The sequence below is a fragment of the Trichosurus vulpecula genome, chromosome 7 (assembly GCF_011100635.1).
Source record: "Trichosurus vulpecula isolate mTriVul1 chromosome 7, mTriVul1.pri, whole genome shotgun sequence".
In the NCBI taxonomy this organism is placed as follows: Eukaryota; Metazoa; Chordata; class Mammalia; order Diprotodontia; family Phalangeridae; genus Trichosurus; species Trichosurus vulpecula.
In genome coordinates this window covers 88,614,029-88,630,360 of record NC_050579.1, presented here as the reverse complement: position 1 = coordinate 88,630,360, position 16,332 = coordinate 88,614,029, and the positions used below count along the sequence as shown (strand labels likewise).

General features: G+C 38.1%; 1 protein-coding gene across 1 annotated transcript in view; it reads right to left on the bottom strand.

The window, feature by feature from the left end:
* Positions 1–14,168, bottom strand: part of PDE10A (phosphodiesterase 10A) — a 262,739-nt gene extending 248,571 nt beyond the window's left edge. Inside the window, exons 1-2 of the mRNA XM_036768216.1 lie at positions 13,966–14,168; positions 9,556–9,689 (exon numbers count right to left, since the gene is read on the bottom strand). Of these exons, the coding sequence (XP_036624111.1) occupies positions 9,556–9,689; positions 13,966–14,168 (337 nt within the window). The remainder of the gene's footprint in view (positions 1–9,555; positions 9,690–13,965) is intronic.
* Between the last annotated feature and the right edge of the window lie 2,164 nt (positions 14,169–16,332).

The following is a 16,332-nucleotide window of genomic DNA, read 5'->3' as shown; positions in this document are numbered from 1 at the left end:
AAGAATGCCACTCATAGCATTCTCAATAAGTAGTCAATAAAAATTATGATAATAGTTAACATTTACGTCATGCTTACGATGTGTTAAGTATCTGACAATTGTTATTTCATGTGGTCCTCACAACGACCCTGGGAGACAGATAATGTTATCTCCATTTTACGTTTGAGGAAACCGAGGCAGAAACAGGTTAAGTGACTTGCCCAATATCTGCAGCCAGATACTTGAACTCAGATCTAACACCAGCGCTAGTGATCTGTCCACTACAGGCATATTTTCAACTTGAAAACTTCAAGTAGGGGTGAGGACTACCTCCCTCTGGATAGCCCATTTTATTCTTACATAGCTCAAAATATTAGGAAGTTTGTTTTTTTCTTTATGTCAAAGTCTAAATCTTCCTCTTTGTAACCATTTACTCTTGTTCCTAATTTTTCCATCCAAGACCAAGTAGGACAATTCCAATCTCACTTTCATGTACTTGCCTTCACATACTTGAGGACAGACATTATGACCCACCTTCTCTTCTCTGAGTTAAACATCTCTACTTCCTCACGTGTTATGGTCTCAGGCCCTTTACAATCTTGGTTACCCTCTCCAGGATGTTGCCTAACTTATAAATGTTAGACAATGCTTCAGATATGGAACAATGTTGTAGAGCAATCATCACTCTAGTCCTAGACACTGGACCTCTTTCACATGCCTCAGTAAACTACTGAGGCACATATGTGAAGGCATATGTGAGCTGCTTTTTTTTTTTTTGCAGATTTTTGCAATTTTGTTCTCGATATCTTTATATGTAGGTGAAACTAAGTTCTTCTTAGACATTCTACATTTCTTTAGGGAAAGTCATTTAGAATTTTTTATTGTTATACTTTTAATTTTAGATTTGGTTTCTTTGCTTGTAACTAAAATTTTAATAGGAAACTTATTAAAATTATAGTTGGATAAAATTGTTTACAATATATAATTGGAAATATTTACCCGCTCTCATGGTGAGACTCAAACCTAAAGCTACAATTCTGATCTGGGGTAGCAGGTATACTTGACCAAGGAGAGCCAAATTAAATTCAAAGTCCTCATAGATGAACACACACATCTTGGTCATCAAAGAGAGATAAAAGCCAAAGTGGGATGGTTTGCATAGGGAAGTAATAAGCTTAGGCATCTTAACTAAAGGGGGTCTACCCCAAAGTCCTATTACCTGTCTTATGCATCTAAACAGAGGTCTATTTAAAAAAATATGCCCAGGTCATGGTATATTGGAGGATCCATTGGCTAATAATAAGACAGGATAAGGCAGAGTCCGAAGAAGTTCTACATCCTGGTGCAGTAAGAGCAAAAAATTGGAAGGTCATCTAACTGTGAAGAAACAAATTCATCCTAGGATCCATCAGTTAGTCCTAAGAACTGAATGGTTAATGACAGAGGGACCTAAGGTTCCAAGGGAAATCCAGGTCCAATACCCAGAAATACTTGGTATACTATAGCAGTGACCTGGAGTCATAAACTCTTGAGGGTTCTATTTGCAGATTATCATCAGATTTTGTTTCTGCTGGAACCCTTAAACAAAGTCTTCCCTGTGGGGCCTAGTAAGGGGCAGTCAGGTATAGGCTTACCCAGCAAGTAATGGGTCCTACAATTCAAGAGGCTATTAATCCCATTTTGGTGCAGAGGAGGTCTGTAGAGTGGTCTATGTTAAGCTAGGAAATTGGGAAATTTCACTGACAGGCCTTTCTGTTGCCCTCTGCTCCAGCCTCTCCATCCCTACCCGCAGCAGCCCACCCCCACCCAAACCAGGCAAGCTCATTATTATCCAACACAGTCCAGCAGGTCTCTTACTCAACCTGACTCTAAGGCTAGTCCTCTAATCACTATACAATGCTGTTTCTATAGTTCTCTCAACTAGGTTTTATTTAAATAACGCTTTGGAATAATGATCCCCTCTCAGTAATCAAAGACTAAGGAGAAGAGTAATGCACCTAGGAAGGAAGGAAGGAAGGAGAAATTGTACTTCAATTTGCACTCAGAGTTCATCAGTTCTCTCTCTGGAGACAGCATTTTTCTCTTCATCGTTGAGTCCTTTGGAAGTGACTTGATAACTTTTTGATCAGAGTAGCCAAGTGTTTCATAGTTGATCGTCATTACAACAACGCACAATGATCTCCTGGTTCTTCTCACTTCACTTTGCATCAGCTCATATGGGTCTTATGTTGGGTTTTTTCTTTCCCTGAAATCACCCTCCTCATCATTTTTTATATTAAAATAGTATTCCATCACAATCACATGCCCCAATTTTGTTCAGCCATTCTCCAAATGATGAGCATCCCCTCAATTTCCAATTCTTCACCACTACAAAAGAACTGCTATACATGTTTGTATATATATATATATGTCCTTTTCCTTTTCCTTTGACCTCTTCAGGGTCTCCATAATAGTTGGACCAGTTCATTATTCCACCAAAAATTCATTAATGTAACTATTTTCCCTCATTCCCTCTAGCATTTGTCATTTCTGATAGGTGTGAGGTGGTACCTCAGAGTTGTTTTAATTTGCCTTTCCCTAATCAAGAGTGATTTAGAGCATTTTTCAGATGACTAAAGATAGTTCTGATTTCTTCTGAAAACTGCCCCTTTATATTCTTTAACCTTCTGTCAATTGGAGGATGGCTTTTATTTTTATAAATTTGGCTCACTTCCCTATATATATTTGAGAAATGGGCCTTCATCAGAGAAACTTGCTATAAAAATGTTAAATGTTACTTCATTGTCTATGGCACCTTTTAGCAAAATGTAGTTTCTCGATTCTCTTTCAATTAGGTTTAATTCTGCTTTTGCTTTGTCTGAGGTAAGACTGCTACCCCTGCTCTCTTCACCTCAGCTGAAGCATAATAGACTCTCCACCAGCCCTTCATTTCAACTCTGTGTCTTTCTGTCCTGTGTCTCCTATATACAACATATTGTTAGATTCTGGTTTCAAATTCATTCCGTTATTCAGTTCTGTTCTATGGATTAACTCAACCTATTTACATGAACATTATCATTACTATGTTTTCGCTCCATCCCATTTTCCACTGTTTGTTCTTTTCTGTCTCTGTTTTTATCCTATCTCTCCTCAAAAGTTTCTTTCACTTCTTACCAATGTCCTCCTTTAACCAGCCCTCCTCTTTATAATTTATCCTCATCTCTTATTCTCTTCCCCTCCTATCTCCCTATTGGGTAAGATAGATTTCTATGCCCCACTGAATGTGTGAACATACACACACACATACAAAATACATATTATATATATATATATATGTATAAAATACATATTTTTTCTCTTACTCTCCCCTCCTTGAACCAATGCTGATAAGTGTGGTTCAATGGGGCAGCTAGGAGGCACAGTGACTGACTTTGGAGTCAGGAGGCTCCCAGTTCAAATGCAGCCTCAGACACCTGACATTAGCTGTGTGACCTTGGGCAAGTCATTGAACCCCAACTTCCCTGCCTTCCCCCATCCAAAAAAAATGTGGTTCAAGCATTGCCCACCTCTCCCCCACCCCATTTACTTTCCACTATAAAAGCTCTTCCTATTCTACTTCTCCCTTCCCCCTTCTCCCAGTGCATCCCTGTCTCTCACCCATACATTTCTTTAGATCATCCCAACATAACTGACTCATACCCATGCCCTCTATATGTCTATGCAAACTCCTTCTAACTGCCCTCATAATGATGAAGTTCCGAGGAGTTACATGTTTTCTCCTTCTATATAAGAATGTAGAATGTTGAACTCCATTGAGTCCCCTATGATTATTCTTTCATGTTTACCTTTTTATGCTTCTCTTGAGGCTTCTGTTTGAATGTCAGATTTTCTATTCAGTTCTGGTCTTTTCATCAGTAATGCTTGGAAGTTCTCTATTTCATTAAACATCCATTTTTTCCCTTGAAGGATTATACTGAGTTTTTCTGGTTATGTTATCTTTGATTGTAACCCTAGCTTCTTTTCCCTCTGGAATATCATATTCCAAGCCCTATACTACTTTAATATAGAAGCTGTAAATCTTGTGTGAGCCTGACTGTGGCTCCACAATAGTTGAATTTGTTTCTTTCTGACTGCTTAGCTCTGGGAGCTCTGGAATTTGGCTATAACATTTCTAGGAGTTTTCATGTTGGAATCTCTTAAAGGTGGTGATTGACAGATTCTTTCCATTTCTAGTTTACCCTCTAGCTCTAAGATATCTGGGCAGTTTTTCTCGATCATTTCTTGAAATATGATGTCCGGGCTCGTTTTTTGATCATGGCTTTCAGGTAGTCTGATAATTCTTAAATTATCTCTCCTTAATCTATTTTCCTGCTTATTTGTTTTCCAATGAGATATTTTACATTCTCTTCTATTTTTAAAATTCGTTTGACTTTGTTTTAATTATTTTTTTGAAGTCTCATGGAAGCCTTAGCTTCCATGTACTCAATTCTAATTTTTAAGGAATTAAGTGAGCTTTTAAACCACTTTTTTTCAGTGAATTTTTGTACCTACTTTTCCATTTGGTCTATTCTGCTTTTAAGGAATTTTTTTCTTCAATAAATTTTCGTGCCCCTTTTACTATTAGGCCAATTTTGTTATATAAGATGTGTTTTTTAGTGCCTCCTTTACCATGCTGCTCATTCTCTTATCATAACTTTCTTGCATTACTCTCATTGCTTTTCCTAATTTTTCCTCTATGAGGCATCTCTTTAATTCTTCCAGTAATTCTTGCCTGCCTTGGGACCAATTGGTATTTTTTCTTTAAGGCTTTGCTTGTGGCTGTTTTCACATTTTCCCCTTCTTCTGAGTTTATGTTTTGGTCTCCTCTGTCACTGTAGTAGTTTTTTATGGTCAAATTCTTTTTTTGTTCTTTGCTTATTTTCCCATCCTATTTCTTTACTTTGAACTTTATGGGAATGGAGAGGCACTGTGCCAACCTTCAGGCTTTTTTGTGATGTTTTCGGAGCTAGTTTTAGGAGTCTGCTTCCAAGTTCAGGGGTGCTTCCAAAGTGATTTTATCCTGTAGGAGGTGGGGCTCTCTTGGTCTATGCTCTGGTCTTGACCCAGTAAGGGCCCCTGCTCTCCTGTAGCAGCAAGGACTCTACAGAGTTGAGCATTCCTTAATATGCAATTCTTACAGCCATGCATTACTACTGAAAAAACATAGCTGTAGCTAAATGGACCTTTGTTGATAAGGTGATGTCTCTGCTTTTTCGTATGCTGTCCAGATTTGCCATAGCTTTCTTTCTAAGGAGCATGTGCCTTTTAATTTCATGGCTGCAATCGCTGTTTTCAGTGATCTTTGAGCCGAAAGATATAAAATCTGATACTGATTTCCTCTTCCTTCTATTTGCCAGGAAGTTATGGGACCAGTTGCCTTGATTTTGGTTTGTTTTCTAAATGTTAAGCTTCAAGCCCGCTTCTACACTCTCCTCTTTCACCCTCATCAAGAGCCTTCTTAATTCTTCTTTACTTTCTGCAATCAGAGTGGTATTATCTGCATACCTGAGATGATTGATATTTCTCCTGGCGACCATAATTTTGGCTTTTAATTTGTCCAGCCTGGCATTTTGCATTATGTACTCTGCATATAAATTAAAGTGACAATATAAAGCCCTGTCATATTCTTTTCCCAATCTTAAACCAATCAGTTCTTCTACATTCAGTTCTAACTATTGCTTCTTGACCCACATATAGGTTCCTCAGGAGACAAGTAACATGATCTGGTACACTTATCTCTTGGAGGACTTGCAACATTTTGTTGTGGTCCACACAGTCACAGACTTTAGTGTAGTCAATAAAGCAAAAGTAGATTTTTTTTTCCTGAACTCCCTTTCTCCATAATCCAGGGGATGTTGGCAATTTGGTGTCTTGTTCCTCTGCCTCTTTGTAAACCAGTCTATTCTTTTTGGTAATTCTTGGTTCACATATTGCTGAGGCCTAGCTTTCAGAATCTTAAACATAACCTTCCTGGTGTGTGAAATGAGTCCAACTGTTTGGTGACTTGAACATTCTTTGGCACTGCCCTTCTTCTGGGATTATGACACAAACTGATCTTTTCCAATCCAGTATCCACTGTTGAGATTTCCAAATCTGCTGGTGTACCAACTGTAGCATTTTAACAGCACCATCTTTTAGCATTTTAAATAGCTCAGCTGGAATCCTATCACCTCCACTAGCTAACACTTCCTAAGGTCCACATGGCTTCAAACTCCAGGATGTCTGGGTCTAAATCAGTAACCACAACATCATGGTTATCAGTGATGTTAAGATCTGTCTTACAGAGTTCTGCATATTCTTGCCTGTTTCTGAACTCTTCTACTTCTGTTCTTTACTTCCCTGAACCCCAAGGGCTCAACTGTTACTCATCAAGTGATTGATAGTTTCAAAAATCTCAAATTCCCTAACCTTAGTAAGTAGTCTTAAATTTTCTGGAGTATGAGGATGATTCATGAAGGACTCTAATCAGAAATTCTGGTATCACACAAGGTTGACCAGGCAAAGCCTATCAAATTCAAGTTTCCCTCCTTTGCTATCATCCCAGTAAAGAGCTGCCTTCTAATACGAGTCCTCCACTACTGATTTTATACTTTAAAAGAATTAGGTAATAAAGCATTAAAAGTCTGTATACTCTATAATGATACAGTTCTGTTATCTCTGTCTCTTCCTCTCTCTCTCTTTCCACAGATAGCTATATATTCAAAGAAGCATTGGAAGAGCTACATAACTAAAGGAAAATGAAGTTCAACCAGGAAAACAATATATCATCAATAAAGTGTTTATTAAGCACTTACTGTGGGCTAAATACTGTACTATTCTGAGCACTGAAAGAGAAGAAAAAGCTGAAACAATCCCAGCCCTCAAGGAGCTTATATTCTAACAGGTGAGATGACATATACATAAATAGGTATATACAAGATATAGCTATAGTAGATACTAAGCAACCTAAAATTATTTGATACGTAGTAGACCTCTAACTACTAAGGTTCCTCCTTCCCCTTGCCACATATAAAATAGGTTATCCCTGAAAGGCAACAAAGCTGTCCCTAGGACTGATTGGCTGAGAGGGCCACGGCTCAAGCTGCCTATACCTTAGCATGTTCCTGGTAGTCTCAGGCCATGTTGAAGTGACTTCATAATGGGCATAAAAAGGCCCATGCATGTCTAAACTACAAGACTATTCAGGTCACTATAATCTACACTTCTAACCAGAGTAGTTTTCATATGGAGATAAGGGGAGCTACATCTACCCAAGCTCCATGCATGCAGTCTCCTTGCAGAATATCCCTCCTATGCTATAGGAAAGTAAGCCTCCTTTTGTTAACTCTTGAATGTTAATAGGATTGCAGCTTGACTAAGGCCTGCCCATTACAGAGGGTAAAATATAAGTACCTAGGGGGAACAGAAAAGGCATTCTTCAATATGTGGAATTTGAGCACAGACTTGAAGGAAGTTAGGGACCTCTAGGATATAAAGGCAAAAGAGAAGGGCATTCTAGGTATTGAGGACACTGAGTGCAAAGGCATAGAGGTAGGAAATGGGGTATCATGTATAAAGAACAATAAGTCAGCCAGCATGGCTGGAGTATGTAAAAGTATGTAAAAGATGGGTAACTGAAAGAAGACTTCAAAGAAATAAGAGCTCAGGTCATTAAGAGCATTAAATCCCAAACAGTGCTGTTTGGAGTTGATCCTAGAGGCACTGGACTTTCTTAAGTAGGGAGGTATCAGCCTTGTCCTTTAGGAAAATCGTTGTGTGGATTGGAATGAGGAGAGATTTAAAGTTAAAAGGCGATCACAATTATATAGGGGTTGGGTGATGAGGTACTGAGGTACGGTGGGGGAAAGGATATGTTACGCTGAAAGCAAAGAACAAAATTTGGCACCTGATGAGATCAAGAAGAAACTTAGCCTTGAAAATGCTTTAAAACCTAGCTACAATCTAACCTTCCTAGCTTCTCTGTACCTTAATCCCCTTCATGTATTCTTTAGTTCTGACAAACTAACCTTTTTCTTCATCAAACATAGCCTGCCATCTCCCCATTCCATGTCTTTGCCTGGAGTGTACACTCTCCTGGAATCTGCCTAGCTTCTTTTAAATCCTGGCTCAAGCTCTTTTTCCTCCATGTGACCTTTTCTGATTTCCCCAGCTCCCAGGGCCTCCCTATCAAAGCTGTCTTGTATTTAGTTTGTACCTATTTAACATACGTGCTTATAGGCTACAAATTCTGAGTCAGACACGACTCAAATGACTCAATAACAACAACACGCTAAGATGAAGTCCATTTCCCTTTTATGCTGGTATCTATAGTCCTTAGTTTAGTGCTTGTCATAGAGAGTAAGCACTTAATAAATGCTTGCTGATTGACATGTATTTTATCATTATAGCTTTTTATAAATGTCCCGAAATAAATGAGGACTAAAAATGGAAATAACATAAACTAAACCATATGTTTCTTAACACAATAGGTACATTCCCCAAAATGCATGGAAATAAAATTTATACGAATCACATTTTATTACCTCCATTGACTTACATTCTAATTATAGAGGTACTTAAAATAGCACAGGGACAGGAGTCAGAAGATACAAATTCTGCCTCCAATGCAGTATCTAACCAGCTTCATGACCTTAAGAAAGTTATATGACATCCTTGGATTTCATTATTCTCATCTGTGAAATGAAGATAATTCCTTACTTTAGCTAGCCCACAGGACAATGACAGAAGAAGATTATAAATGTGGAGGATAAAATGAGATTAAAAATTAAACAGATGCCAATCTATCAGGGGCCTTAGAAATCATCTAATCCAACTTAGGGCTTAGGGAAGCCCTGTGTGCTATAGGGGACTGGCATCTCCAGTTTGAGGTCATGATCTAACTTTTGTTCTTGATACACCTTCCCAGCACCTATCCTTTCATCAAAGCTGACTGATGTAAACTAATTAAAAGAAACTGGAGTTCTCATCCCTGATGACTAATATTGAGGAGAACTTGAGGCAACAGAAAAGAACCCCACAACTCTTTGGAACGACCCTTATAAAGCTCCCCCTTGAAGGACCCAATTCATCAATGTGAGTTGAGATTAAGGTCTCCAAGAGTTTACAAGTGATACAATAGGATTATAGGCTTTAGAGGTAGAAAGATAGATTAGAATTTAGATTCTCCAAACCCCAATTTTACATATAAGGAAAATGAACCACCAAGAGGTAAGCTGGTTTGCCCAATGTCAAAAGGCATTAAGCAGCAGCAGCAGAATTCAAACTCAACTCTTCTGACTCGAAATAGAGTGCTTTTCCCATCACACCACATTATACTTCCATTGTTGAACCAATTTTTTCTAAGTTTAGCAGCTGCATTCAAGAAAAAGTAACCCAGATTTGATGTGTAAGTGGTTGTTCAAAACTACTTGGACACAGGTAGGCTTATTTTGTGGTATAAACCTTATGGTAAGTATATGCACTAGAGGCATCTTTTCTTTTGCAACATAAGCAAAACAAAAACAAGACAATGTTTCTTCTATTTGAATAACTTCCCATTCACTCTGTGCCAAGTCTTACCTTCCTGTTTGTTGGTTTTCCTCTTCAGCCATTTTTCAACTGTCTCGGCACTTACACTTTCAGAAACAAATTCATCGAGTACCTGGGGGTGAAGAGAAAGATAGGCCTTCACTTTTTCATCTGTCAGACCTGAAAGAAAGCAAAAACAAACAAAAAATGAGATTTATACCTATACTGTTACTTTGATAAGATTAAGGAATACTCTGAGTATTGTTAGCACCATGGCACCATATTACACAAAATTTGAGAAAGAAGAAGAGGTAGTACATCCAAAAACCCAACTGAGAACACACACACACACACACACACACACAGTTTTTTTTTTCAGTTAGTTTCCCATATGCTACCTTCAACAACATTTCATAACCTAGCTCCAAACTACTCTTAGGAAATGGAGTTTTGACTAAGTGAAGAGAAACCAAGAATTTTAAGCAATGGAGGGGAAGAGAAAGTACATTCCAGGCATAGTAAAAAGATAGAACAAAAGAACTTAGTGGCAAAAAGATCATTTATGCTTATGAAGCACTTCAGATCTTTTGGGGGAAATGTATATCTCTCAAACCACACTATCAGAATACTTAGTATGCGAAGTTAAAGGAAATTCAGCAATGGCAGTAAACATTTTATGTTGTGTGTGTGTGTGTGTGTGTGTGTGTGTGTGTGTGTGTGTACACCATACATAGGTTTACTATATATTATATGTTTACTATGTATATTTACTACATATACTTTACATGTTTACAATGAACAATGATGTTCATTGAGCTAGCATAGTTCACCTATCTTCTTCCTCCCTTTTCCAGTAACTATTAATACCACCAGTCTACAGCTCATTTCAGATCCCATCTGAGCATCCAGAATGATGATTGGCTTCAGGGTCATGAATTTCACAAGCTCCAAAATTAAGTTTTTTGACTAAGGCATAGTTAACAACATATACTCACAAAGAACACTGAAAGGTTTGCAAAATTCATTCCTTATCACAATTTCATGAGTTAAGTAATAGATGAGAAAGACAAGGCTGTGAAAGAGAAAGTGAGTTGGCCACCATCCTTGGCTATTTAGTCTCTGAGGCAGGATATGAAGGTAGGTTTCATGTCTCCAAAGCCTGAAATCCACTTGTTAGGTTCTTGCAGCACTTTACCCTCTTCATCACCCATTGTGTTACAGGAACAGTGGACAACAAACAGATCCTCAAACATGATGTTTCATCTCTCACACCTCCTTTTCCCATCTCTGCGACTTTACATTAGCCAACCTCCATACCTGCAACCTTCACCCCTTAGTTGCCCTGACTTCCTTCAAGACTCAGCTCAAATCCTACCTACAACTACAAGAGGTCTTTCCTAGTAGCCCATCCCCGACCTCCGGCTGCCAATGCCTTCCTCTCTCAGACTGCCTTGTATCTACCCAGTACATGTCTTATAGGTACCTGGTTGTTCACATCTTTCTCCCACTAAGTTTTTGTCATTCTCTGTTTCTCTAGTGCAGTATCCAGCAAACAGAAAACACTTAAAAAAAACTCTTGTTGACTGGTGGGCACCACATCACTTCTCAATTAAGTCTCTCTTAAGGAATGCCAATTTATATATTTGTATGTGTTTCCATGTGTAGAAGGAAGATATGCATTTTAATGGATTCTGCATATAAAGCTCCACATTCATAAAATCGCAACCACAGCAAGAATAACATAACACTAATGATAATTGTTCATCACAGCTCCTACTCTGGTGTCCCAGTCAATTATTGCAGTGTAACTACTCTCATAGGAGATGGCTAAATGAAAAAGACCACAGATTACTTATTGTAAGAAGACAACAAGGGAATAACAAAAGAACCTGCTTCCTGATAGCTCTAGAGAATAGGTTGCATGGTTTCACAATCAGAAAACTTAACAAATTCAAGAGTGTTACTTAGTTCTACTGGGAACAGAAGACACAACTGCAGCAACTGTTTAGCTTCATCATTTCCTCGTGAATCCAAACTGTCTCTCAATGCAACCAGCACTTAAACTGTCTATTTAAAACCATCTACTCAACAGTTATACAAAGGACAGACATATTGGGAAGCTGATATTCATCCCACCAAAAAAAAAAGCCCCAATAGCATGAAATTCAATCTGAGAAATTCCACAAGTAGTCAGAAATCAATCGGTTCATTAAGTGAGTCCATTCTCCTGAAAAATCAGGTTTTATTCCTTTGAGGCAAAACATAAAAGATATTGTTAAAGTGATAATATGTATATATATATATATGATAAGCAGCTTATGAAATAAAGTTCAAGCTCTCCTTTGATTTTCACATCTGCTATATTTGAAAGTGCTGAATTCCTACTCCTTGAAACCATCCTCCCCATTTCCTTTGCCTTTCTATGATGTAACACCTTCAGACCATTCTGAAGCTAACTTCTCTGTTTCTAGTTCTTCTTCCTCCTTTCACACTGTATCAGAAATCATTTGGTGTGTATTTACTTCTTTCTCTCCACATTCTCCCTGATAGTTCCATCCATTTTTGTAACTTTGGCTATCACCTTTATACAGATGACTCCCAAATCTGCATCCTCTGTTCACTAAACTTCAATTCCATATTTCAAGAATCAACTGGATGTCCCAACAATAACATCAAATTTCACATAAACCAAACACAGTATCACTGTTTAAGTTTTGCCTTCCCGGCTTCCCTGCTATCATTATCCTAGTCACCTAGAATTAAAACTTGGAATAATCCTTTATCATCAATCCAATTTTACAAAGAAAAAATATTTGGGGCCTATTATATACAAGATATTCTGCTAGTCCTATTTATCATTTTTCCCCTTAAATACTTCTTTTATATCTCCTATCAATTCCTACGCACTTGACTCTTCAAAAACTCCTACTACAAACTGGTTTCATGGCACCCTTCTCTCCAATTCCTACTACAACATGTTTTACCACCTTTAGAATGTCACTATACTACTCAAAAAAACCTTCAGTGATCAACTAATATGTGATATTTTAATTTTTCTGCCTTGTTTTCAAAATGGCTTTTTAAAAAATGTAATTCCACCCATCCTACCTATCTAATCACTCCCCAGAATTCAACATCTACTCGGATTAAACTGTTCCCCTTAATATTTCATTAATACAAAAGCTCATCCTCACGTCTTTATCTTTCTTTGCTTGAGTTGTTCTCCTCAGTTGTGAAATAGACTCTTCTTTGTTTCTGCATTTCCTTCAAATTCCAGTTAAATTCACTTTCATAGATTTAGAGTTAGATGAACCCTCACACCAGCTAATCCAATCCCTTTATTTTACATTTATATGAAAACTGAGGTCCAACAAATCACAAATGTTAGAAGTCATAAAGATGGGATTCAAAACTAGGTCCAATGATTTTAATTCCAGTAGTAATGCTACTGCCTGGGCTTTTTCAGTTCCCCCATGAGACCCTTTCTGAAAAATGATTTTTATGTTTTATTAGAGAACTAATGATTTTTAAAGTGTTTTAGGACCTTAATGTGATAAATATGATTTTGGAATAACTTTAGCAAACTGTTTTCCTTTTCCATTAGCAACATATTTTATAAGCATCAGAAGGAATATAGTATACTATATATAAAAATATCACCTTTTGAAGTTTAATATATAGAATATAAATTTCTTTTATATATACTTATATATACTCACACATACATGTGCATAATATATTTATAGTACATGTTATATATTTTGTGAACCTAGAACAATTTTACTCTTATTATAAATGAAGACTGCTACAGTCTAAGACTATAGTTTAAGAAATTCCTTCTCAATTTTCCCTTCGGTATAAAACAAGAAGTTATTTGACTACTCTGCTATGAATTACTAAAACAGAGACATTCTCTGCAAAAGAAACTAGGAAGAACCTACTACACACAGTTCTTGCTTCACACAAGTGGACCCTTCAACCGCTCTATGTAAAGTGATTTCTTCATAATGTGAATTTGTCTACCCTCCCACTTCACTTTGCCTATTATAACAAAGATATACACAAAATAATACCTTTATGTAAGTCACAAAATGTACTAATGCAGATATATTAAATACTGTACTATGATAAACAGAATTATGAAATGAAAGGTAAAGTTAATGATAAAGTATGCATAGCACCATACGGTGAAGTTCTATTGGGTATACAATATGTTGCCCCTTCCCCATGCATTGTGCCCAGCCTTTAACGATGGTGGCTGGCTGCACAACTTTTTTTTTATGAAGCTATCAAGAGATGTTTGGACAGAGGCTCTTTTTTTTCCTTGAATATCTGACAATAGCAAGCAATATTATCCTTAACTAGTGTTTGAACTTTTAAAAATCTCAAAGTATTTGGATCCATCTTTTCAATACAAGAAAAAATTCACTCAAATGATGAAACGCTTCTGCCAACTGTTACACTGTGAACATTTTATGCTTTGACTTTGATTCCGAAGCTTCCATTTCTTTTTCTAAGATCTTTCCAAGTAACAACTCAATCAGACCCTCATTCAACAGTTGTTCTCCATAAGACTCAGTCAACTCCTCCACATCATTCTGATCCACTTCTAGGTCCAGTTCTTGTGCTGATTTTACAATCTTGTTACTTGCTTCTTTGAACATTTCATCTTTGTCAAATCCACAAAAATCAGGAATGAACTGCAGCCCACACTTTCTTCAAAACTCTCTTCATACATGTTTCTGTTAAATCTTCCCATGTCTTAACAACATTCCAGACTGCATGGTAAATATCATAGGACTTCCAGATATCTCTCAATGCCACGTCCTTATCTGTATCCAAAGCTGCAATTGCCTGAGCAAATATAGTAAATAAATAATATAGCTTGAAATTACATAGGTTATAATAATAAAGTAGTATTAAGGGAAAGGTAGATTGCTCTAGCAAGTAAGGACATTCATCTATTATTTTTTGCAGGAACTCAGAACTTTTTTGCTGCTTCAACATCCACAGAAGGAGCCTCTCCTGACATTTTTACAGTACAAAATCATGCAGGATTTTTAAATCATGCACACCAACCACTGCTTGCTATAATAACTGTGTTCCTTCAGGGTACTTTATCTCTACATCTTCAAAGAGGCTTTGAGCCTTGGCTGGAATTTTCATCAAGCTTAAAAGAATATTCTACTGTGTCTGGCCTTCTTCCCTCACAGTTAATAGTTTCTCCATCTCTAGAACAATTCTTTCTCTTTATTTCAACAGGTAAGTTGACTTCATGCAAGCAGTACCCTTCCCATGTTGCTTAGTGAGGGCAAAGTCCCTTACTAAGTTGTTTATACTCAATATCACAAGACTAAGTTCACTTGCTATTGATTAACAATTTTTGTCTTCCTTTGTATTTTTTAATTATTTTCATTTTCATTTCCAAGTTTATTGGCTTACACTTTGAGATAATTCACTATTCCCCCCAATAGCATGTTTGCCATCAGCAATGTTGAAACTATAAGGATCATTACTGAACACAGGGAGAGGCACAGTATCATTCACTGCAGACATGTGGTAGATGGCTTAGAGACGGTTCTCAGTTTCCCACCACCACCATTTACACTGCCTGCATCATACAGCGTCTCATGCTATGGCTTTTGCTTTGGGTAGGGAATTTTTGTAATTTTTTTTTTTGATGCAGATTTCTTTCAGAATTCTTTACTGTTAAGTCAAATTTGCATAATGTAAATTTATGTAAAAGGAAGAACTGAGCTGCTCTTCCATGGTCTGCTCTCTGGTTCAGATTTCTTTCTCACTAGGCAGAGAAGTGTATTACATATGATAATACATTTAAGAAAAATCAACTTATTAGAATATTGATCAATTTCTGTCTACAATGCTTTGGGTTTTAGCTGGAGTCAGAAGTGGGGGAAAGATTTAAAAGCACAAATGTGCTGGGATTATTAAAAGGCCTCAAAATAGAGAGAAAGGCACAAAAGAAAGGGAAAAATGAACCAGCATGTCTAACTAAAAGGCACAGAAGGGGAAATAAACTGAGAAATGAGAAGCAAAAGTTGCTAAAAATAAGAAGGGGGCGGAGCCAAGATGGCAGCTGGTAAGCACGGACTAGAGTGAGCTCCGTACCTGAGTCCCTCCAAAAACCTATAAAAATGGCTCTGAACCAATTCTAGAATGGCAGAACCCACAGAACAGCAGAGGGAAGCAGGGCTCCAGCCCAGGACAGCCTGTATGGTCTCTGGGTGAGGTCTATTCCACACGGAGCTGGGAGCTGGGAACGGAGTGGAGCAGAGCCCAGCCTGAGCGGCGTGGACGATCCAGACCAGAAGCCGGGTGGAGGGGGCCCTAGTGCCCTGATTCACTGAGCTGCGGCAGTTACGAGACTTCTCAACCCACAAACACCAAAGACTGCTGAGAAGGTTAGTGGGAAAAGCTGCGGGAGTGGAAGGAGTTCGCGGTTCGGCTTCCAGCCCCGGGGGCAGCGGAGGTGGGGCAGCTACGGCTGCTGCTGCTTCCGGCTCCAGGCCCACCTGGTGGGAGGAATTAAGTGGCGAATCAGAGCAGGGGTGCACAGCCTGCCGAAGATCTGAGCCCAGTTCGGGTTGGGGGTCCTTGGGGAAGGAGGAGTGCGGCTCTGACAGAGCTGGCACCTCCCCCCCCAAATGTAGAACATAGAACTCGTTAGTCTACAAGCAGTCATACCCCACTGAAAAACTCAAGGGTCAAGTTAGTTGGTTGGGAATATGGCCAGGCAGCGAAAACGCACCCAGATTCAGTCTCAGACTTTGGATTCTTTCTTTGGTGACAAAGAAGACCAAAACATAC